This window comes from Episyrphus balteatus, chromosome 1 (assembly GCF_945859705.1).
Source record: "Episyrphus balteatus chromosome 1, idEpiBalt1.1, whole genome shotgun sequence".
In the NCBI taxonomy this organism is placed as follows: domain Eukaryota; kingdom Metazoa; phylum Arthropoda; class Insecta; order Diptera; family Syrphidae; genus Episyrphus; species Episyrphus balteatus.
Genome location: NC_079134.1, coordinates 36,146,457 through 36,171,760, shown reverse-complemented (window position 1 = coordinate 36,171,760; position 25,304 = coordinate 36,146,457). Strand labels below are relative to the sequence as shown.

The following is a 25,304-nucleotide window of genomic DNA, read 5'->3' as shown; positions in this document are numbered from 1 at the left end:
TCATAGCCACATCCTTATTCCATAACAAAATTACTCCCAAAAGTCTCATTTTATTCTTTCAACCATCGCATCGCACCTTTCGACAAACGATTTGCAATGCAAATTGAATATCAAAACGAGTCAAAATCAAGTTCTTTTTTTCCACATTTCTTCTTTTACTCTCAATAAAACAAACACAAAACACCATCAAGTTTTTTTTTTGTTTTATTAAAAACCCCAAAAATATATAAAACATCCCTTTATTGCTATAACACCATAAAAAAAAAAATATACTCGTGTTTAATTTAAGTAGCTCTTTTACTCTGCCATACCCCCACCAAATCCCTTAAAAGCTTAATTGGCAAAGCAAAGCTGTTCCACGTATTATCCAATGAGACGTGGGTGTTTTCGGATTACACTCCATCAACATGGCTACCACGAAATTAGTACTATGCCCAGTCGTCGACAAAATACCACGACGCTCCGCTGTCTTATACAACGGACACAAATACGTGTGTCTTGCTTTTAAATCATCCCGTTTACACGGACGCATCCAAATCAGCGGCACACTATCAAACAGCTCTCTAGGGTGTGATTCGGCCAAGTATCCATTTGGGCGATCCCAACGAGCACCTTCTAAAAATATTCCATGCACATAGACACCATCCTGTGGTGCCTCAATATCTGGCCCACCATCGCCTTCAACATTACCCAAAACTTGATAGTCAAAGACCAATAAATCGATGGGAATGACATACTTTCGGGCGAAATTTTGTTGTGCCCCTGTTAGAAAGGCTTGCGTAAAATAGAAACCTGATAGCCAAAATGTTGATGGTGGACCTTTTTCATACCATTTCTAGGGGAAGAAAAAAAAAGGGGGGAGGGAGTTTGTTTAATCGATAGGAAAATTAAAATTCCTTTGCATACTTGTAGGAATTCAAGTCGTTGAATGAAATCCTGCACATAACTTCCGAGGGGCTTCAAACTGGGATACGACTTGCTAGCCCACATTTTGGGTATTTTTCCAATCAAAACCGATTTGTAGACTTCTTCAATTTGTGTTGACATAACAACAAGTCCTGAAATTAGAAAAAAGAATTTATAAGTAAGCGGTTTTTGAGTGTGTAAATCGATTAGATGTCAAAATATTGACAAATTTTTTGTTTTTTCTTTTGTCGTCCTCGAGAAATAAATTGAATCTTTTTATTTCCCTTGCTTTTATATTATCTATTTTTATACTTTTTTTTTTGTATTTGTTACTTTTGAAATCTCATTAAACTGGGATTTGTTTCTGGTATATATAAAATATCCCTAAAGGTTGTCAAGCTTCGAGACAAGGACACCAACAAAATACATATATAAAACAAAAAAAGTTTTTCTTATATCCTCGCTCTCGTGGTTCGTTGTTGTCTTCGACTTCAACCCATAAAAAATATGGCACTCACTTTGGATAGCCTTAAGCCCATTTTCCCAAAGTATGATTACAAGTACACTGAACGACCGAAAGCTGCTTGCTCCACATATCTTAGTGACAGGAATCCATTTAACCTGCCCCAAGCGAGTGAGTATAACAACAAAAAAATAATAAAAAAAACTTGTTTGTATTTTAATATCCTTTTTCTATAATGTAGGTGAATATCAAATAGAGGATGTGCCTAGGATGTCGTTGTCCTCGTCTACACCAGCACCATTACCACCATCAGCTTCAAACTATGATGGCCAACTCCTCACAAGCAATACTATCGACTGTAAGGGAAAGTCTCGTGGGTTATTTTTCCATCATCATCCTCAGGGTAATGTAAACGTCATCTGTGTTAAATTAAGTGAAGACTGTAAGAGTCCTGTTCCGGTGATTTGCAGGGAACGAACTAAAACGAGATGTACTCAAACACGTTACAGGTAAATTTTATTATGGTATTCATTTCTATATTTTTCTTTTTTTCTTTTCACTAAAAAGAGAACAGATTCAGCTTTCCTTCGAATGATTTATGACCAGAGAGCTACGACATGGGAATATACATATATTTGACTTTGATTAAATGCCTAACAGCCATCTGGGTCGCACGTACTTGATTAAGGTGTTTTAGTGTAGGAATCAGGTACCTACTTTAGTAATCATGGGATTTCAAACTAGGGGCTTACACGAAATAAATGAATGAAGATTGTATATATTTTTTTAAGATGGAAACCCAATTGGTTTTGGGTCACAATTTTAAATTTGAATTTTTTTTTGTCAATCATGAAATAGTTGATGAGCTGATTTTGAAAATCTTGCTCATACATATAATGACCACTGAAAAAAAAAAATCATAGCTAAATATTTTGATAAAGCTTTAGAAAAAAAATTAAAAGAAATTACATTTATCTTTAAGAAAATTGAAACTTTTTAAAAAGTCAACGATATTTTTGTTGGAAATTGCACTTTAAATTGTTTAAACGCTTTTAAAAAAATATAATAGTAACGGTTGAATCGTTTACGAGGTAGTCAGAAAAGAACAAAACTGTTAAAAACTGTTTAATTTTTTTTTTTCAATATCGAAGTACGACCTTATTTCAGACAGTGGACACAAATATTTAATCGAAATCTTATCTGATTATATTAATTTTTTTATTTTAAAAGCTTTAAAAAAAATTAAACCTACCATTAAAAAAGCCAATTATTTCTTCTAAAAAATAAAACTATTTTTAAATTTTTACAACTCGCAAAAAGTATTAAAATAATTTATTAAAAAAAATCATTTCTTATGAAAAAAGTAAAAAAATCACTTCCATCACGCAAAAATCTATTTTTTTTATACAACAACCTACAATAAATTGTATACCACCTGTAAGCTTATTGCTTCAGCTCAAAATATCTATAACGGGCATGTCTATTAGGCATCTACAAAAAGAGCTAGAATTTTTTGAACTCGATCATTTTTCATCAAAAAAAGCAAAAAAAACATATAATTTTATCTTCTCACGCTATTGAGTCAATTTTTTTCAATGACAACCTATTTTATATCAAGCTCATTATTTCACCTTTCATGTGACGTTTCAATTTTAATTCTGCGATGTCTAAAAAAAAAGTTAGAATTCGAAATGTCGAAATTCCAAACTGAGATTACGGTACTTCTCACACTGGTGGCTGTTCAAGATCAACAGATCTCCACAATGTATGTACAGTTATGTGTGATATATCAAATGAAAGGTAATATCATCAGGATGCTCAATAAAGTTAAATCAAATTTGTATTTGCTTTAGATCAAAAGATAGAACCTGTTGAATAATAAAACTTTATTTTACCGTAATCTCAAAATTGTGACTACAAAAGTAATTGAAATTTTGCATATTATCTATCTACAATATAAATTTCATTCATTTATCTGTTGAAGAAAAAAAGATATAGTAAAAAACGGTTAAAAACGGTCAAAAAACTTGGGACAAAAAAAATAGTTTTTCCCGTTATTCGAACAAAAATCAATTTAAAATACCATTTTTTTTTGCACATGCATGCGCACGGTCATAGACTACATGCTCTATAAGTTTGAGATGAAAAATAAAAACTCACCCAAAAATACCCCAAAATAAGTAGGTGTTTTTGAAAAATTCATATTTCGAAACGCAGAGACTTAAAAAAAATCCGTAATAGACTTCTAACTTTTTTTGTTATTATCTTTCGAATGACGTTTTTCAAATTGTCAAAAAAAAAATTTCCCCTACCTATAATCACTACTTCGTCAAAGGTCTACTTCATGTTTTAGTTTTAGAAAACCATTTATTACTTGGTTTTGAAATTTTTGAGAATTTTTTTCAATACCATTGTCAGTCTTGTAATAAATTTATCTATCGATTAATAAAAAATTCAACTGTTTACATTGTCGCGTTTAGAAAATAGCCAATTTTTGGGCAATCTTTTTTTACCCCTATTTACCCTATTAAAAGATGGAATTTTTTAAAATCCTTCAAATGTATTCAACTTTAAGTTATTATCTTTCAAATCAGCTATAAAAAGTTTTTGTATCTTTAATAGTTTGTTTTTAATTTTGAAAGTTCGAGAGTGGAACGTTAGAAAATGGCGTCACTTTTTCGTGGTGGCTGCCATGGTTCGTCGATAAGACGTTATCACGTCAAAAATATTTGCATTAAAAAAAAATATTTGTTGCAAATAAAAATATTTTGCATTCAAAAAAATGTTATTGCAAATAAAACATTTTCTGCATTGAAAATGAATAAAATTAAAAAAATGAATTAAAATTATTTGGCTTTCATAGCTGAAAAAGCTAATGTATGGTCGACAAATAAAATAAAATGGACGACTGGGGTCGCACGTACTTGCTCTTGCAGTTCAAAGCACTTTTATGTTAGTCTACTTGTAGATTTTAAAAGCTGGATCTAAATTTAAAAAAAAAAAATGATATTGGGGAAGAGCCGACATTTAGGGCAAAATTTTGTTAAATGAAAAAAAATTTTTTTTTTATTTGACTTTTTTCAGAAAAAATAAAAATGCAGTTTTATTGCCACTGATTTAAATATTACGTATACAAAGTGTAATCAAAATCGTTAGAGCCGTTTTCGAGAAATTCGTAATATCGTATTTTTTTGTATGGAAGGTATACGTTCTTAACGAGATATAAAAAAAAACAAAAAAAAAAAAAACAACTTTCAGAATTCCATAAAAATCATCTGTACCAAATTTGAAGAAAATCCATCCACCCGTTTAGGCTGTGGAAATGTGTACAGATGGACGCACAGACACACGGACGGAATTGCGGGACCCACTTTTTCGGAATTCTCCATAATCGTAATGCCCTATAGAGCAAGTAAAAAAAAAATATTTAATTTACACATTTTGCATTGATTTTTTTTTTTTTGTTTTTTTCAATACAGAAAATGCTTTATTTGCAATAACATTTTTTTAATGCAAATTATTTTTATTTGAAATAAAAAATCAATTTTCAATGCAAAATATTTTCAGTTGCAAAAAAAATTTTGTTTCAGTTTTTTTTGTGCTTTTTTTTTTTTTTTTGTTCAATTATTTTTTTTTTATTTCGAATGCATTTTTTGTAAATTGATATTTTTACAACCCTGGTTACAACGAAGTTCAATTATTTGAAAAACTTTCACATCCGAACTGGGATTGATCAAACAGCCTGATAATTTTTTTTATTTTAGTTATATGATAGGTTCTGTAACTTTTGCTCCTTAAAGCAAAACTTCAATTTCTACTCTTATTTTTAAAATTTTCTTTTTTTGCCAAAATAACAAAGATACGAAAAAATTAGACATGTGAAAATTTTGTCTTTAAAATATGATTGCCACATAGAAATTCTCATTACAAAAGTGGCAATCCTATTTTGTTCATTTTCATTTTAAATTTCTCATTCATGTGAGACTATATATCGCTAGCAAAAAATATCTATTTTTAGTTAAACCATATTTTATTTTGCAGTTTTAAGCTTCCGGTTAACATTGCGAGTCACTGTGGCGTATACGTAACTTTTTTTTTTACAATAAAATCCAAAAAAAAACGGATTCTATCAAGCACACAAAATCAAGAAGAACTTTTTAAATAATTTTTGTAACTAGGTCTTAAACAGGAATAAACTAAAACTACAAAAATAAATTTTTAATTCTTATACATTTTTAACTAAAGCAGAAAAACACATATTTTTAAAGATTTTACCCTGGTGCAGGTTTTCCTAAATATCATAAAATCTATGACTTTTTTGTTCATAATTGTTTTTTTCATTAGAATAAATTTATAAAACACTATGTTTATAATACATTTATTGAAGAAAATTGGCCCCAAAGTCAAAAATAATCATGGGTAAGAAAAAAATTAATACCTTTAAAAATTAATATCTGAATAATTTAAAAAAGATTTTAACATTTTTTAAATGCAGTTACAAAGAATAATATTTCTTCTAAAAATTAAGACATTAATTAAGTTTCTATTATAAGTACTAACGGAGAAACTAACCTTAACATGAGTAAAGGCATACCAAAGTAAGCGTTTTCTTAAATCATCGCTAAATGTTATCAGCTTTGGAGATAGAGAGTTACTGTAGAACAATTTTTTTCTAAGAATATACCCAAAAACCATCCAACAAAATGTTCTTATACATTACGGAACACCCTGTATATGTCAAAGCCGTAGCCAGCCACGTGTTCAATTTTCAAAAATGTTTTAAAATTAATTTAATTTACGGTTCAAGGCACCAACTTAACGCAAAACAATATTGAATTCCATTATTTAAAAAAATCGACTTTTCTCATTCGCATTCGTATCAGACTTTTTTCGGTACAATTTTAAGCATTTAAAAGCAATTAACTGGATTTAGACAAAATTAGTTATGTGACGATTAGTAAAAATAATCGAACTCCAGATAACAATCAGACATGACATAACGATGATAGAGAGTTCCAAAAAGTGAGTCCAGCAATTTTGTCGTAGTTAACGGTTACGGGTGATTCCTTAGAGGGGATTTTTTTCAGGACCAAAACTAACGATACCTGCCATTTTTAATTTTTTTTTTTTAGAAACGGCTCCCACTTTTTTGATAAAATTTTTTGTGTGCAATGTAACAAAAAATAAAATGCACGACTGGTTCGCACGTACTTGCACTTGTAGTTCAAAGTATTTTTATCTTAAATATTTATTGGAAGTTTAAGATTTTGCTAGGTTTCAAGAAAAAAAAAAATTAAAAACGAAATATAAAGCAATTTAAAACATTTTTTTTTTTTTATACTTTTTTAAAATTTTTGTTTTACATTTTACACTTCAAAATGATAAGCAATACCTGTCTGTAAATTTTGATCAAAATTATATTATGCTTTGATGAAATACCTATACGAACCTGAAAAAAATATGTCAATTTTTGCAAAAACGGCAACGTCATATTTTCGTTCTCCGAATTTTTTAAGAAAAACTAAAAACGCAGTTTTGTTAGAATCAACAAGTCTAATATGCATACCAAATTTAATCAAAATCGTTAGAGCCGTTTTCGAGAAAATTGCAATACCTCGAAAATGGTATGCGTTAAAAAGGAGATATTAAGAAAATAAAAAAAAGGGGTCTAGGGAATTACGTACTAAGTTTCAAGCAAATCCATCCATCCGTTTAGGCCCTAGCTCGTTGTACAGATAGACGCCCATACGCACAGTCGCACAGACCGACGAACGGCATGACGATGTTGGTTTTGATTAAAATCTCAAATTTTTTTTCTACAAGAAACCAATACTTGCTCTATAGAGTCTAAAGACCCAACTTTTGAAAAAAAAAAAAATTTTTTGATCCCTTATTAATGCTACCTGCCATAGAACCTTTTTTTATGTTTCTGAGTATCTCGCAAAGAACTAACCCGATTTCACGGTTTTGTTAAATTTTTTGAAAATTTTCAAAAAACACATTTTTGGATTTTCAAAAATTATTTCAAACATTTATTTTTTTCGAAAGTCAATTTTTTGAAATCGGGTAAGTGAAATATTTCGAAATTTGGTTTTCAAGTGATAATTAATTTATTTCATTAAACTGGCACACATTTTTTTTTTTTTTTGAAAAATGTTAGAAAATTGTTACATACATATATGTAAAAACAAATAAAAACAAAAAAATATTTTGAAAAAAGAAAAATCTGATAAAATAATTTTTCAATTTTCTCAAAAACTAGAAGACATAGAAAAATATAGTTTTCACTGTTCGATAAGGAATCAATTGAAGCAGTTTTCTGTGTGAGTAATTTATTTACTAAAATTCACAGTCTGGACAAAAATAGTATAAAATTAGTTTAAAAATTTTTTTTTTCGCCTATTTTTAACTTTGAAATCGATTATTTCAAAAACTATTGGTTATATTATATTGATTTAAAAATAAGAATCAAATGTACAATTTTGCCTTTCGGAAATGGTTTCATTGATTACTGTAAGTATTGCCGTTGTTTTTTAATATTTTTTTTTTATTTTGATAATTTTTTTTTAGAAAAATGCCTCTCCCACCTAAACGGGGGGAGATAGACCTCATTTTTGTAATACCGTGTTATAGTTAATTTATAATTTTATATATTTTTTTATATTATTAGAAATGCTTTAATAAAATCAAAATATAATTGTCCTAATTTTTTTTTCATAAAAAGTTTTTAGAAAAATAAAAAAAAACGACCCCAAATATTGCCATTGCTCGAGCCCAAAATGTAAGGTGTCTGAATTAAAGTTAGCTTAATTTTCATGAAAACACTACTTGTCCTTTATTTAACTCCACCAACTTTATTAAAAACTGAAACCAGTAAAAACAACTTTGTTTGATTTAAGCAAAAAATGTAGATGTGTTAACATGTGCAAAAGACTAGGTCAAATGGAGAATTAAAGGAAATGCTGAAGAATGACAGGAAATTATGTTCCATATTTTACAAAAACCTAAAAAGGACGAATAAAATTAGAATATAAGGGACATAGTTATTAACCTAAATACAAAATTCTATATAGTTTCAAAAACTATACAGGTAGATTGACGATGATGGATAGAAAGGCAAGGGTTAAGCATAGTAATTCCAATTTTTATAATTGATTATTTTTTAATTACATTTGAAAAGGATATTTTTTGTTTGCTCTAATTTTGTACATCTATTCCAGAGAATCATCAGCTCAAACCCGTCCATATCTCCCTGAATTAGCCAATGATAAAGAAAACTATGAAACTAACGAAGTTTATCAAATTTCTCAGCTTCTTGATAGCTATCAACCACCTGGAGAATATGAAGCAAAAGTTGTCGAACGTACACGACGTCGTCGTCAGTACGAAAAAGCTCTTAAATTACTCAACAACAAGTACAAAGAAAAACATCAATCTGTTGTTGAAGCTTTAGAATGGGAAGACTGGGTAGCTCGCGAAGAATACATTCAAGACTGTCAAATGTTACGAATGCAAATTGTTGAAAAAATGTTTGAAAATCGGGAGAAAAATCTCCGACAAATGTCGGAACAAAGAATTTCTTTCAGTACTGAAAGAATTCAAGCTAAACGTTTTGGACAGTTGAGAAAAATTCAAATTGAGTACGATCGAGAAATGCGAAGACTTGAAGCTAAGAAACTAAAGATTAATCGAAATTATCGAAAGGGTAACATTATTCAGGAACACATTGATCCGGCTTCAGATTTGCATGCACCCCAAATGAGATTCGGAGTTAATCCGAATCGTAGGCATTTTGTTGGCTTCCGGAAGAATTTTGATGATAGGATTGATGAGTTGGATAGGCAAAGAGATGTGGGGAGAGTGTCTTCGCTGGCATGTCCGTTTAGAAAGTTAAAAACTTGGGCAAAGCCAAAGGAACGAATGAAAGAAGTTACTCAAAGGTTTTGTAGCGATGAAAACTTAAAGAATATGTATGACAGTTTGAAGGTAAGTTTTGTGCAGTTTTTTTTGGCAGGTCTTCATTTTTTCTATGTATCTTAGGGTCTTCGAATGAAATCTGAAGCTCCGAAACGAGCTCCCAAGTGTCTAAGGAAAAAGGCGACATCATTTAAGCCGGAAGAAGTTTTCAAATGTGAAGAATTAATCGAAGAACAACGATCGATTACATCTTTTATAGCTCAGCCTCTTGACGAATCCGTAAGTAAAAACCGTTTTCCCCCCAACTCAAAGCTCAAATAAGCTATTTTTCAAGATCAAAACTGATATCCATGATGACCGAGAATTTGTGGAAGAACAAGAACCTCCTACCGATCAGCAAGTCCATGAAAAAATTCAAATCAAAAGTGATGACGAAATTGCAGGAATTCTGGGAGAGTTCGAAGGCACAACTCTTGGAAACCTCCTTCAGTTTTTAAGTGACGAACTTGGACGACTAAAATTACAAAAGAAATTCCAAGCTATTCATTTGCTAGCAAAAAAAGAACGCTGGTGGCGAGAAGCCGCTGAAGCTGGTCAAAGACAAAAAGAGAACAAACAACGTGAAGAACAAGAAGAACTTTTCGCCAAAGCCTACGAAACTCGTCAAGACACTTCTTCTTTATTCCTTGAATCAGTGCTAGAAAGAGAATTCAATTTTACCCATCAAACCTTAGCAAGAGACAAAATTACCCAACTTGCTGAAGAAGTTCCAGAATTTGATCAAGACGAATTGGATCTTGAGATAATATTGTCAAAAGGCAAAGATAGACAAGCTTATGATCGAATGGTAATCAGTGATTGTGTTAGGAATCAAGTATTTGCTGTGGCCGAAGAACGGTTTGCTAAGATGAAAGTTGAAAAGTTGCATGCAACTCATTTGCGAGCAATCGAAGAAGAACTGTATGCAAGTGTGGAAAAAGCTTTAGCTGATGAATTTCAAGTTCCTGAGGGGATTTGTATTGTTGGCGAAATTTTAGACGAACTAATTGACAATGCAGTTACGTATGATTTTGACATATTTACACCTTCTTCGTCGTCATTGGAAAGTGCATTCGATACACAACAGGAAGTCAATGATATTATAAGCAAGCTATTGCAACTGGTAACTCAAAAGTCTGATGAAGAGTGCAACTTTTTTGATTTGACAGCTGAAAAAGAAGCTAAAGCTTTGATAAGAAAGTTGATCAGGAAGACCATTCCCCAAAAACGGTGGAAGGATGAAAGTGAAAGAATAGTTGAACAGACTTTAAGTGACACATTTAATGAGGCAGTTTATGAATTAGAATGTCTCAAAGCTTCGCAGCAAGTTCGTGCAGACGATAGGCTGAATGAAGTTATTTCAGAAATTTACAATCGTTTGGAAGAATGTTGGGGAAAGAATAATGAACACAAAACACAAGGAGAAACTTCAGCTTCAGATATTTCTGGATTTCTTAAAAGTGTTCCATCAAATATTGATATTTTTGAAAATTCCTCAGCAAATACTGTTTCTTCAGGAGAAAGTCCCGATGACAGAATGATAAATGAAGAAATTAATTTAATGAAAAAAATTGAATATATTGATGCAAAAAATTTAGAAAAATATGAACCAATAGAAATTTGTCGATGTCACGAACGTTTTAATTTATTAGAGAAAACTTCAAAATCTTGGAAGAGTTTAAGTAGTTTGGAAAATGAATTTTCTGACAAACCAATAACTTCAACATCGAGTGAGGAAAATCTATCATTTTCATCACATTACAAGGATCTTATTTCGGAGCCATTTTCAAGAGCTGTTTATCCAGATTTACCGGTGGAATTTCAAGATGATGAAGATCGTGTAAAGTTAATGACTGAAGGTAGTTATGAGAGAGCAAGTGCATGTATTGAAAGGGCAAGCATTTATCAAGAAAAACCAAGATGTAGTTGTTACAGATCTAGAGATGGTTTGAGGAGGTCTTCTTTTTAATCAGAATTTGAAGAACTTTATTTTGATAGCTGAAAACATAATCATTTATCAAGTGTTACAAAAATTGGAAGTAATTAAAATTTGAAAGATTTTAATAAAATTTAAACTGTTTGATCGTTTCGATTGGTTTTTTTTATTTTAAAGAAGATTTATCTAAAACTTAAAACGATATTTATCAATAAAATAATCAAAAAAAACTCAAAAGAATTTGATTTTGCTCATAAAAAAGATCAAAGAAGTAGGGGGAAGTGGTCACCCTTCGTACAGTTTTTACTTATTTTTTTTAAGTTATTTATTTACTCACTCCAGCTTCGAGAAAATGGACTTTATTTGTAATATGTATATTATTACACTTTACAAAAAAATTTGACACTTTTAAGTCAAAGGCTTAAATAGTTATAGCCATTTTACTTGGATTAGATTTTTGTACGAATCCTCCCCACCCGTGGGGTACCTTCGTACAGCACATGGGGTACATTCGTACAGGATATTTAAAACGTTAATTTGACTAACTTTTGATTTGTCAAATGCCAAATTTGAGTTTTAAAACATTTAATTACTTATTAATTTATTAATTAATTGAACTTGACTCAGAAAAAAACAAAAACAAATAAAAAACTTAATTTTTCGCGATTCGACGATTCTGAAACAAATTATTATTTACATATATAAAAATACCAACCTTAATTTACTATAGAATGCGAAAAACTTATTATAGAGGTTTAAATTTCATTTCAATAAAACTGTAACTCCGTGTTTTGATTGTTATCTGCTCAAGAAAATTTACTGGCGGGCATACGTATGCGTACGAATGTGCCCCATGTTTGACTGTACGAATGCTCCCCAAGCTGTACATAATGCAGAAAAATTGATTTTTGAAAAAATGTACTGAGATTTTGCAATATTTATAATTAAAACACAAATTTAACACTTTAATCAACAATTCTTCATTTCTGTTTAGCCAAAAACATACTTAACTTAAACACAACATGACATCAAATGTACATAAAAAAATTACTCAGAGCACTAAAAAACACTAAAAGTCTTGTGGCGACCGAATTCGTTGCACTTAGGATTCAAAATTTATCTAGCAGCTCGGCGCCTACTATGTCTATGCACACTAGTAAGCACGTGTGTGAATACCGTTTAGTTTTTGTTTTAAGCTCACTGTACGAAGGGTGACCGTGTACGAAGGGTGACCACTTCCCCCTAAGTCATTTAGACCCGCAGAAATTTTGTGCTTTATTTCATCACAAAAGTTCAAACGCTCACAACAGAAAAACTGTTCGATGGATAAATCTGTAACTTTGCAAATTAATTTCAAATATTTTAAACTTCAATAATTAAGCCTCAGTTTCATCTTATCACCCATAGAAATTAAATAGCGGTACATTTTCTAAAAAAAAACGTAAAAAGGCCTATTTTGATAGCTTTTCTAAATTAATCTCAAAAATAAGAAAACATTTTGTTTATCAAAGCAAATTTAATTCCTTTGTAGAGAATTAAATGAAGTTTTTAAATGTGTCCTGGAATATTTTGTACAATGATCCGTTGTTGAGATATTGATAGTCAAAGTTAAAAGTATGGTTTTTGGTTTGATGACTGATATTTTAGTCAAAAAAAATTGTAGAAGTTTGAAACAAAATAAATCTTAAAGCGAAGTAAATAGCCTTTCTAAAAATAATAATCATTTTATCAGAAAAAATTTCCCACTTTCTTAAGAGAAAAGTAAAAACCAAAAAAAAAATTGGAAAATTTTGGTTTTTGAACAGTTCCAACGATTTAGCTATTTTACCGTTAGAAAGAAAATATTTTAACATTTAATCCTTTGTCGTGATGCGATCATTTTTTACCGAGATACAGCCTAAAAAAATCACGATTTTTTTGTTCCCTTAATTTTTTGAGCTAATGTAAGTCGAAAATTTCGAAATGGTGTTTTTTTTTAGATAATGAGTTTAAATTGAATTGTGAAATTCCAAAAAAAAATCAACGTGGATATTATTTTGACCAAATTATCGAAGAAAAAATGAAAATTTGCAACTAGGGTGGAAAAAAATTGATTGTCACAAAAGAGAAAGTTTATTACATGGTATTTTCGCATTAGGGGGCTCAGAAAAATAGTACATTTTACATTTATTCTTGGAATTCCACAAAAATCGATTTAATTAATTTGATATGAATTTAATATTACTATAATAAAAAAACGCACTCATTTTTTTTAACCCAAAAAAAAAAAAAACTTCTTTGAGCACCTTATTTAAAAATATTTTTTTCTGTAGATAACACGGTGTAACACTCAAAATATACGCGGGCGGAGACCTATCAGGTTTTGTAGAGCTAGTCGCACTGAATACGAAACGGTATTTGAAAATCCCCTAACACCCCCAAAATCTGGAGTTACGGGCAAAAAACGGTTTTTTGGACCTTCACCCATTGAAAAAATTCTAGCTTCTACAATTTTATACCCATTTTCAATTTTTTAAAACTCATTTTATACCATTTTTGTCCAGACTGTGAAATTTAGTAAATAAATTACTTAGACAGAAAACTGACTCAATTAATTTCTTATCGAACAGTGAAAACTATATGTTTCTATGTCTTCTAGTTTTTGAGAAAATTGAAAAATAAAAACAAATAAAAACAAAAAATATTTTGAAAAAAGAAAAATCTGATAAAATAATTTTTCAATTTTCCCAAAAACTAGAAGACATAGAAACATATAGTTTTCACGGTTCGATAAGGAATCAATTGAGGCAGTTTTCTGTGTGAGTAATTTTTTTACTAAAATTCACAGTCTGGACAAAAATGGTATAAAATGAGTTTTAAAAATTTTTTTTCCCCTATTTTTAACTTTGATATCGATTATTTCAAAAACTATTGGTAATATTATATTGATTTAAAAATTAGAATCAAATGCACAATTTTGCCTTTTGGAAATGGTATCATTTATTACTGTAAGTGTTGCCGTTGTTTTTTAATAATTTTTTTTTATTTTGATAATTTTTTTTAGAAAAATGCCCCTCCCACCTAAACGGGGGGAGATAGACCCCCTCCTAAAGAAAAAAAAATGTTTGTGTTGAGGTCCTCTACAAAAAACCCTTATCAAATCCTTTCGCCCAAGTTATCCTACTACACGTGCCGAAACAACATTTTTGTTCTATACCTAAAAGTTCGAATTTCTGTATCTGGGTTGAAATCGAAAAATTTTTTTTTCTAAGCCAATTTTGAAGTGATTTTCATAATAAATACCTCTATTGATTGAGAAATAGATATAGTCTTAGAATATATTTTTTAAATAGCATGTTGTTTTGAAAACATATACTTTAAATTGATGCCGAAGTTGGGCAAATGACGAAAAAAATGGAATTTTTGAACTTTGACAGCTTATAAATTCTAAGTAGTTTAACCGAGTTACATGTTTTATACATTGTTGAAAAGGTATATTTATCTTCTATCAGAAACTGTAAAAAAATTGAAAATGGGTAAAAAATTGTAGAAGCTAGAATTTTTTCAATGGGTGAAGGTCCAAAAAACCGTTTTTTGCCCGTAACTCCAGATTTTGGGGGTGTTAGAGGATTTTCAAATACCGTTTCGTATTCAGTACGACTAGCTCTACAAAACCTGATAGGTCTCCGCCCGCGTATATTTTAAAACCTCATTTTTGTAACACCGTGTAATTTGTTTCAAATGCCAACGACGCGGTTTTTTCATTCCACTATTAAAACTGAAAGAAAGTATTTTTTTTTTGCGCCACCCTAAGTCGATAATTTTTGAAACCAAAAAAAATGATAGTAGGATGAAACCTATTAGAAAAGAGGTGAATATGATAAAAATGAAAGGAAAAATAAATTACGGGCGAGCCGAGTTCGGAAGGTGGAGCGGTTGAGTTTTTAACGGTAAAAAATTGTATATCTCGATTTCCGGCAAAACTACAAGTCCTGTGGAAAAAAGTTGTATGACAAATTCAAAAAACCGAGTTTTTGGTTTTTTATTTTTATCTTTTTCAAAAACAAAAAATTTTCTACGAAATTTGGTAAAAACTTACCTTATTATGTCCCAAATACACTGTAATTTATTTGATTTAAACTATTTATTTTTTAAACTTATTTTGACTTAATATAAAAAAAACAACCTTATTTTCAATAGAAAATTCACGTGTCAAAATCATAAACAAAAAATACCAAGACTGGAAACTCGGCGGTCAACTGACGTTTGCCTACAAGCTGCGAGGTGTGGTGAATGTCGTGAACTTATCGTTGTGTTCGTGTCCGATGTGTGTTGAATGTCGTGAATCTATAAATGTGTGCGTGTTAACGTCATTTACCAACGTGTCGGCTTTCACATATATTCACAGACAACACTGTACACAACAGGGTTTTGGGGGGAAAGACGTACGAAAGTTTCCAGTCTTGGTATTTTTTGTTTATGGTCAAAACATCAGCTCTCTTCAAAAAATCGGTGGGTTTTATGTATGTTCGTTGAAATCTCTTCTTTCTGATGCTGTAAACAAAAATTTACATTAGTATACCATAGTAAATGTTCTCGGAAAATGCAAAAAGCTTAAATTCGGCCTATTTATTAAAATTTACACTTTAATTACTCAAAAACCGTAAGATTTTATGTTACATTGATAAATGTTACGGTTTTTGAGTAATTAAAGTGTTAATTTTAATAAATAAGCCAAAATTGAAAATAATGATAGGTACAAAAAATTTTCGAATTTAAGCTTTTTTCATTATTAACCTTATTAAATTATGGTGTTTTTTTTTATATTAAGTCAAAATAAGATTAAAAAAAATATTTTTAATCAAATAAATTACTGTGTATTTGGGACATAATAATGTAGGTTTTTGGTACAAAATAATGTAGGTTTTCACCAAATTTCGTAGAAAAAAAAAAACATTTTTTTGAAAAAGATAAAAATAAAAACCAAAAATTCTGTTTTTTGAATTTTTCACATACATTTTGAGGTTATGTGAAAAAATCGAGATATACCATTTTTTACCATTAAACACTCAACCCACCTCCCGAACTCGACTCGCTCGTGATTTATTTTTCCTTTAATTTTTATCAGATTCACCTCCTTTTCCAATGGGTTTCATCCTACTATGATTTTTTCTTTCTTTTTAATCTACCTAATGTTTTTGAAGAGCTTAAGAAGGAAATATTTTGTTGCTCAACCTTTATTATGTGGTAATTTTTTTTTTTTTTTTTTTTTTTTGTTGACGTTTATGAATGTATGCTGAAAATTGTACTTACGCAGGTCTGCAAACATTCTGCAGAATTGATGTGTTCATTAATACAACAAAGCAGAAAGACGATTGTACTAAGGCAAATTTCCGACGTTTATGAAAACAGTCCGAAATTGTAGGCTGTCGCGATGAAAACGGAAATAAATTAGGAATTACGCAAACGGTGCTGAGTATATTATGATTGAAAGAAAGTGTGCCACTTGAAATAAGTCTTATCTTGGTATCCTTTACCCGCTATATGAAAAAATAATAAAAGACATTTCGACATTTTTTATGTTTTTTTCTACACATTTTTATTTTCAAAAAATTTCAAAAATTAAAATTTCGAATTTGACATAATTTTTAATCATTCGATTCAAAATTAAATAAAAAATCATATAAATTTTTCAAAAAAAACTGCTTTTAACAATTCTAATTTGTATACGGGAAAATACAATAATTCACAGAATCGTAGTGAGAATTCCCTAAATTATAAAAAGTGGATTCGTCCTTATCAAGATTATACTCAACACTTTTATACTCTTTGAAATATGAAGTAAACAAGATTTTATTACCAATAACTGTTACCATTGGCGATGAAGAATTCACATTTATTTTTGGTATTCTAGCAACTTTTAGCCATGATTTTTTGGAAAAATCAAAACGTTTAATAGTAACACCTCCCATACAATGGCCAATACTATCTTTTTCCTGAAATATTCCGTATAAAAATGTTTCTCCAGTAGTTAACCAGAAATCGAATATATTATGATCAATTGGTAGTTCTTTTAAAGTCCATTTATTGGTAGAAATATCATAACATTGTAATGAACCAAATTTTAAGTCGAAAATGTATAAAATACCATTATGAACCGTTATTCGGTTATGTTCCTCCGGTTCGTACAGTGGTCGTAGGCAATTCCATTCCTGTGTTGAAATATTAAAAATAAGCACCGAATGGTCAAACAGTGTTTGATCAGATAGTTTAAAGCCACCGAAGACACATATATTTCCTTTTATATTTGCCAATTGACTGTCACATCTGCCAGCTCCCCTAGAGGGTAAATCAGTCCATTGTAAAGTTTTCAAGTCAATGCATCGAAAGCTTTTTGTTGAATTATAATTATTATTATTATAGATCATGCCACCAAATATGTATAGTTTTTCATCAATTAAAATCATAGAATGTTGTTTTAAATTTTTTAAAGAAGGAACTGGTTCTGACTTTTTTTCGATAATCCAACTGTTCAATTTTTCATCAAAGCTTTTAAGCTCAATTTCCATTTTACTGTTCAAGTATACAGTACCAATTTTATTGACTGTCTTGTCACTTCTCTTCGTGACGACAGGATTAGCATCTTCATTTGAATTGATCTTCCTTTTCGGTTCAACTGTTAAAGTTAATTTTTGGTCTTCATTTTTCCTAGATTCTTCCAACGACAAATGATATCGAAGCCAACGAAGAACTTTTTGATAATTTTCATCAACTTTTGTATCAACCAATTTTATATTTTTAATGATAAACTGTGATGAAAGTAGTTTATACCGAACCATTGACAGTAATTCCGATTCCAAATGTTGTCGATTAACTTTGTCATATTCAATCCAATTCATTAAACTTTGAAACACTAATTCTTCCAAGTTGGTTTGAGTGTTTTTATTGAATAGTAAATCTTTGAGTACATTTTCATTAAGTAGTAAAAACTCAGTTCCTTGGATAACTTCTTTAAAATTTGTATAGACAAAGTTCAAAATATTGTCTTGAAAATCAGTTCCACGACGTTCCATGGTTAATTTTAACCAACGTAAGCAATTTTTAATATTGAGATATTTTTCAAAATTTGTATTAATATTTTTCTCAAAATAGTCACAAAATCCTTTTTCTAGATTTTTAATTTTAAGAAAAATTGCAGTTTCAAAAAGTGAGTCAATATTTTCAGAATTAACTTCAATCGAACTCGAATACATGTAGTCGAGAATTAGTTTGAAAGATGTATAATCAATTTCTTTGATTTCAATAGTTTTTGAAATAATTTCTGATGGACTTTGACGAAATATTTCCAAAAAATAATCACTTAAAGATGAAAAGAATTTTGTGAGCTTGAATTTTGACACGATTGTTGCCAATTATTAAAGTAGTGTCAAAAAATTCGTTTTCTTGGTAGAATTTTATTAGTTTTTCGCAAATTTTTGTAGCATGTTGATCGTTTTTGAAAATTATTTTGCCGTTAAGTGGCGATAGAGTAGAATTCGGTAGTGACATCACAAAACTATCAAGAAAAAAAAACAAAACAAAATAATTAATAAGATCTTTGTATACTCCATTCAAAGTGTCAAAGTGTGCTAGCAGAGGCATTGTCAATTTGTATTTCATTGATTCGGATACCTATATTTAAAAGCCTCAAACCGAATTTCTTCCACTCTTTATCATACTTTTTAGCGGAGTTATTCGAAAAAAAGGCATTTTTTTGGGATATTTTACTTCTAAGCGAATATATCTTAACTCCAGTATGTCGTAGAATTGAATCGTTTATTTTTTTAAAATTAATTACACGTATGAAATATAACGAAAATATTTGCATTTAAAGTAAAGACCAAGAAACTTTTTTTGAAGAAATGGACTTATAATGTTTTGAAAATAAACGATTCAATTTAGAGGACTACAATAATATTTACTTACAATAATTGTATTACTTGCAGCGTTTGCAAAATAATAAGGCATGAGTTTGTTATACAAGAAAACAGTTTGACTTAATATTATTTTTTTTTGTATTTGCTTAACCAAAACCAAAAAGAATGTGCAGGGTCGAACTGGGGCATAGGGGCCTGGGTGGCAAAATGATAAAAGGAGCCCGCCGCGCCACAGATCCAAGGAACTAAAAAAAAAGCTACCTACAATAGATACCAAAAAAATTTTTATTTTCGTTTGGCTCGGAAAAGGAAAGTATACTTTTATAAAGATTTTTGGTGCTTCTTAACCTAATTTTTGCATATATTTTTCCAAAACATCTTTCTTTTGAGGTCTCTAATTTTAAAAATTACATCTTAAAACTTTATAAATAGAGTATGGGAACAGAGCCCCAAGAGGAGTAGGTTAAGCTGCTGGGGCACCGACCGGTGGAAGTCTTTAGTTGAGGGCCTTTGTTGTCTTTATTTTTCCTTCTAAGAAAATGTATGAAATTTATTTATTTTTAATTTTTAAAAGTTGAAAATTCTTCATAGATTTGAAAATTTTATTAAAAAGCGGAATAACTTCCTGTATAATAATTTTCAAATTTTTGAACTTGCAACTGCAAATAGACAATATCCCTCAGTTATAGACCCGAATTTAGCGATAACTTTATCTTAACAAAAAATAAAATATACATAATACACAGTACCTTGCCATATTATTAGGCAAGCAAAAAAACTACAAATTTTCATGTTGCTCAGTTTTTAAAGTTTTTGTCGAAATATCTTTAATTTTTTTTGTCTCATTTACTTACACTTATCATGTAGATACGGATTGACTTAAAAAAAGTTGGAATAACATACTGTGAAGGTCTGCTCGTCTGGTCGTCTACGAAAGAATAAACTACCAAAAATCTAAGAATCTTACGTAATAACCAGACGATCAGAGCTTCACTATTTATGCAAAATGGGGCTTTTGTCATAAAGTTTAGAATGTCACGTTATTCCTCGATACAAAAATTTAAGTATTGGACCCGTCTGGAAATATTCCGGTCATGAATTCCATAGAAAACCTCTTTTGGAGCTTATTCCCTTTTGCACGTTATTTTTTATCAAAATTTTTGAATTCTTTAAATTTTTTTAAGTCAATCCGTATCTATATGATAAGAGTAAGTAAATGAGACAATAAAAAATTCAGGATATTTCGACAAAAACTTTAAAAATTCAGCAACATGAAGCAAAAAATTGTATTTTTTTTTCGCTTGGGCCTAATAATATGGCAAGGTACTGTACATCTCAATTCCAAATTTAAATTACGTTATGATTTTAAAATCGACTTAGTTATAGGTGAACTGTTTCTTTTTCGATTCTAAGTTTAGAAGTTAGATGTATGTTTTATTACTACATATTATTTTTTTTTTTTACTAAAGTCGAGTTTTGCTAGATTCAAGTCTAATACTAAGGGTCCGTGAGTTTTGGAGTAATAGACAAAAGAATTAATTAAAATAATCTTGTATTAATTTAAAAAAAAAGGTTTATGAGACTTGTTCTTTCCTTTTAAAAACTTTTTTTTTATTTCCGAAAGTTCTGAATTTTAGTTCGGATTGTTTGCATTCATTCAGAAATTCAGAGTTTTTTTTTTTTTTTGAAACTGGAAACATTCACTCTCATTTTCTTTATGAATTTAATTGGTGAAAAAAAAACCTTTAACTTATTTTGGGGCCCCTGTGTGGAAAAGCTCACAAAAGATCGCCTGCGATTTTGGAATAAAAATAGTTTAAGTTTGTATTTGAAATTTAAAAAACCCATTTAATTTGTACAGGGGTCCAATAATGCTAGGTACAAGCAATACCCGAGGACAAGTACGGTACGCGAAAAACCCTTTAATTTATATCCTGTTTCTGTTGATTCAAGTCTTTAAGATAGATATCTTAGGAGAAAATAAGGAAACTGAGTGCACATCATATAGGTATCTGTTTCGTTTCGTTGTTTATTTCTTACATCCCGTTTCTTCCCTAAATACAATGTAGCGTGGGGCTATGGCATATACACGTGGGGGCACTACTCCGTTACAAGGGTATGTCCATTTGTACACCCCTCGGACCCCAAACCTTTAAACTTCTTATATAATTATAAATATAACTTTCAAAAAGTTAGAGTAAGGACCTGCATTTGTTAAACGGGCCCCTTTTCTTTGTTTGAAATTTGTATTTGTACTTGTTTTTTACATGTTCTTTAGGCTAGGCGCACACATGCGATTTTCAGTCGTTGCTACTAAAAAATCGCAGTCGCAACATAAAATTACCGTGCACACACTTGCGACTAAAAAATCGCATGTGTGTTCACCGGCATTGAAATCCATGTGATTCATTTTTGCGACTAAATAATCGCGCGACTGAAATCGCATGTGTGCGCCTAGCCTTATGTATTATTATTTTGTAACTATCGGATAGCTGAGAGCCCGGGTGGCAATCGCCAAGTCAGTTATATGGCCAGTCCGACCCTGCACTTAATCGGTAGAAAATGTTGTAACGAATAATTAATATCTTTTTCTTTTTTTTTGGATATTTTTGGGTGTTATTGCACCGGTTTTACTTGCTTTCATTTATCAATTGCTCGGCCATAACTCCGCTAAAAAGAATGATAAGCAGTGGTGAGAAACTCGGTCAAAGTTTTTTAAATATAGGTATCCCCATCGATCCATGAAATACAAGTTGACAATGCATCTGCGCGCAAGGTTAGGCCCTATTTTCCGACGCTTTGACTGGAGTAGTGTTCAAGACAATAATCTCAAAATTTACTTACAACTGAGTTGTGGTGTCTTTTTGAGTGGAGTACAGTGCGCGGAAAGAAGAATTTAAACGATAAGGGAGGATTTAAAGTAGATACCTGAAATAAGTTGGAGGTGATCTTTGAAATTATAGTAACGTGGTGTGTTGGGGATTTTTTAGCAACAACAAGTATTTACAGTTCCTTTTTTAAATAGTTTGGTTTGTTAAATTAAAAGTTTTTTTTTTAACTTAATTTTTTGCGTATCATGAACCGTTTTCGAGATATCGATCAAAAAAGTCAAAAATTTAGGACATGCTATTTGTTTTTTGACACTATTTAATTTTGGTGAGGAATATCCAAAAAAAATATTAAAATCAAATTTGTAGACCCTGTTGAGACCTACAATTTCGTATTTTTATTTATTTATTTATTTTTTTTTGACAAAAATTACGACATAATGATTGCATTGTTTTCTTCACAACCGAACGAGCGACTTGCTTGACGGTGGGTGCGGACTAAAAGACTTTGCGGCCGGCTGGAGGTCGTAATTTTTGTCAAAAAAAAAAAAATAAAAATACGAAATCGTAGGTCTGAACAGGGTCTACAAATTTGATTTTAATATTTTTTTGGATATTCATCACCAAAAAATAGATAATGTCAAAAAACAAATCGTATGTCCAAAATTTTGACTTTTTTGATCGATATCTCGAAAACGGTTCATGATACGTAAAAAATGTGTATGCATGAATTGTAGAACATGGTAAAAGCTCCGTGTAAAATTTTCGTATCTCGAAGGATAGCCGAGTTATTGTCAAAAAAGTTATCGCGGAAAAAGCTCAAAGGAAATCTTGGTCGAAAACTTCAAGTTAAGCTTTTTTAAGCATCCCCTACAACATATCCAATATTTAGCTTTCTCGGTCATTTTGCATTTTTGTGTTAGGCCTGCGGACTAACTTTGTCCATCGCAGTACTGCTGCGTCGGGCAGATTGCGCAGCCAAAATTTTATGGCTGCAGAACTCACGAAGAAGTGTATTTGGCTCTTGATTCGATGTTTTTATTGTTATTAAATGTAAATATTGTAAAAAAAAAAGTTGACAAGCAAACATATTAATTAGGGTGGTGCAAAAAATGTTTCTTTTTCGTTTTTCAAAAAATTAAGGTTTTAATGACACAGACAATTTCTAAGCTGTGTTTTTTTTTTATACAATGGGTTAAAATTGATTTTTTCGTATTAGGGTGGCTCTAAAAAATGTTATCTTCTACAATTGCTTGTGGAATTCGAAAAAATTCAACGTGGATATTATCATTTTGATCAAATTATCGAAGAAGAAAAAAATTCCATTAGGGTGGTTAAATTTTTTTTTAATTATTGAAAAAAAAAAAAATTAATTTTCACTGCACAGAAAGTTTGTAAAACATGGGTTATGAAATAAAATGTAACATTGGGTAGGTATTTTCGCATTAGGGGGCTCAGAAAAATAGTAGGTAGATATATTTGACATTTTTTCTTGGAATTCAACCAAAATCGATTTAACTAAACTGATATGAATTAAATATTAGGTACTATAGCAAAAAACGAACTTAACAAACTTTCTGTTCACTAACTCATTAATGTTTTAAAAAGCAAAAAAAAAAAATTGGAACACTCTAATTAATAATATTTTTTTCCATGTTTGTTTCAAATGAAAACCACTCGTTTTTTTTTTTTATTCCACTATTAAAAGTAGAAGAAAATATGCATTTTTGTTTGCCCCACCCCAATGTGACACGGTTTTTAAATTTTCCGTGTTATTAAAAACAATATTTTCGTTAACTGAAATAGGAAATATGTTTTTGCTTATTAAACAAAACTCATTCTGGGGTCATTTTTTATTTTTATTTTTTTTTTTCTGACGTTTATGAACTCAGTGACTGCTGAAAATTGTACTTATGCAGGCCTGGAGAATTTGTCTGGTCATTAATGCAACAAAGTAGAAAGACAATATTGTATTAACACAGATTTCCGACGTTTATGAAAACACCCGAACTTATTTAAAAGAAAATAATTTAAGTAGTAGGTAGTAAATTTACATAGTTTTTTTTTTTTTTTTATACACTTTTCAATATGTTATTAGAAATAATGCATATTATATGAACTTATTTTAATTAATTTTTGCCGACTTAGTATTGGTCTGGCTACATTAATAATACATATATAAATTTGCTTAGTTTTTATAGCGATACACTTTTGTGATAAGAATTTAATCTGACATTTTCTTTTCTTTTATTGATGTGTCCCCACTCAACAAAGCACACTCATTGCAGAATAATTTAAGTAGGTACACTCAAAACCAGAGATACCCAGAAGGAGATGGGAAAATTCTGACGTCATAATTGTATTTCAGATTTATTCACGTATACAAAAAAAAAAAATACAAAAAAAGAAATAAAAAAACGTACGAAAGTTTCCGATCTACGTATAGGAGGTTCTGATTAAAACTGACAAGTTCAAGTTACAAGTTCAAGTAACAAGCTGTTCGATAGATCTCTCTATTATCACTACCGACATCTGGTGGTTGGTAGGGAATCCTCGTCACCATCAATGCGAAGTTAAAATATACAGGGTGATACATAAATGTAAGCTGGATTTTGCAAAATATTAAACCACAGTTTAGTTGAAAGTTTATATTTTCTAGCATAATTAAAGAAAAGTAGAGTCATATCAATGAAAAATTGTAACTTTTTATAATTAGGAAAAAGAGTAATAAATGGGATTGATTGAAATGAAAAACTTCTTTAAAGGCAGAAAACTCTTTATCATGAGTTAACAAGTGTTTGTGAACTTAACTCCTAAATCGATATTCACCTACCCAAACTTTTCATCAAGTTTTAAGTAAAAATAAACGCTTAAACGTGGTGCACTTAATGGTAACTATATTTGTTAAATTGCGACTTGTGGACGTTTCATTACATAGAAGGGATAATATAAAATTATTTCTAAGTGTTCAAATCGATCTAAAAACTGTTACGGCACTTAAAATCTATTTCAAACACCAAAAAACATGCAAAAGTTTCATATACGTTACAATGGAAAGCTCAAATAGCTGCGTTCTTTTGGGAACATTTATCTACTGCTTAGTATTTAAAAATACTTTGAACTTTGTATTTTGTATTACGTACATAAATTAGATCTTGACAAATTGGTCCCCGAAATAATATATCGATGCATTAAAGCCTAGTACGCAGATCGGGAAAAATTTTATTTCTCATACAAATTTTTTCTCTGGTCAAATTTTGTCTTGAATATTTTTCCAAGCAGTACGCAGTTCAAAAGTCTCCACTTAATTTTGCGCGGAC

General features: G+C 30.2%; 3 protein-coding genes and 1 long non-coding RNA gene across 5 annotated transcripts in view; 2 read left to right on the top strand and 2 right to left on the bottom strand.

Annotated features, from left to right (window-relative positions):
* The window catches only part of LOC129915738 (uncharacterized), a 279,418-nt gene that overhangs the window by 170,770 nt on the left and 83,344 nt on the right, over positions 1-25,304 (top strand). The window lies entirely within an intron of this gene.
* The window catches only part of LOC129915456 (dynein axonemal heavy chain 7), a 119,538-nt gene continuing 94,425 nt past the window's right edge, over positions 192-25,304 (bottom strand). Inside the window, exons 29-30 of the mRNA XM_055995014.1 lie at positions 907-1,058; positions 192-835 (exon numbers count right to left, since the gene is read on the bottom strand). Coding sequence (XP_055850989.1) covers positions 326-835; positions 907-1,058 — 662 coding nt within the window. The 3' untranslated portion in view covers positions 192-325. The remainder of the gene's footprint in view (positions 836-906; positions 1,059-25,304) is intronic.
* Positions 1,125-11,415, top strand: LOC129915472 (cilia- and flagella-associated protein 91-like). Its single transcript, XM_055995025.1, has 5 exons — positions 1,125-1,540; positions 1,611-1,878; positions 8,590-9,355; positions 9,410-9,565; positions 9,621-11,415. The coding sequence occupies exons 1-5, from the start codon at positions 1,414-1,416 to the stop codon at positions 11,292-11,294; spliced, it is 2,991 nt and encodes a 996-aa protein (XP_055851000.1). The 5' UTR covers positions 1,125-1,413; the 3' UTR covers positions 11,295-11,415.
* LOC129915591 (kelch-like protein 1) lies at positions 16,953-24,425 on the bottom strand. Of its 2 annotated transcripts, XM_055995215.1 has the most exons (3): positions 24,219-24,425; positions 22,001-22,168; positions 16,953-18,795 (listed from the first exon to the last, which is right to left on the bottom strand). In XM_055995215.1, exon 3 carries the CDS (start codon positions 18,491-18,493, stop codon positions 16,958-16,960), a length of 1,536 nt encoding a protein of 511 aa, XP_055851190.1. In that variant the 5' UTR covers positions 18,494-18,795; positions 22,001-22,168; positions 24,219-24,425; the 3' UTR covers positions 16,953-16,957. The 2 variants fall into 2 exon arrangements, with proteins under 2 accessions (XP_055851190.1, XP_055851182.1); XM_055995207.1 differs by lacking the exon at positions 24,219-24,425 and having other exon boundaries at positions 22,001-22,325.

What these genes read in the sequence shown, in the direction of transcription:
- LOC129915591 (XM_055995215.1), bottom strand. Translation starts at nt 18,493, where the DNA reads ATGTATTCGAGTTCGATTGAAGTTAATTCTGAAAATATTGACTCACTT.
- LOC129915472 (XM_055995025.1), top strand. Translation starts at nt 1,414, where the DNA reads ATGGCACTCACTTTGGATAGCCTTAAGCCCATTTTCCCAAAGTATGAT. An exon ending in ATTTAACCTGCCCCAAGCGA is followed by an intron (nt 1,541 to 1,610) that starts GTGAGTATAACA and finishes TCTATAATGTAG; the next exon opens with GTGAATATCAAATAGAGGAT. An exon ending in CTCAGCCTCTTGACGAATCC is followed by an intron (nt 9,566 to 9,620) that starts GTAAGTAAAAAC and finishes CTATTTTTCAAG; the next exon opens with ATCAAAACTGATATCCATGA.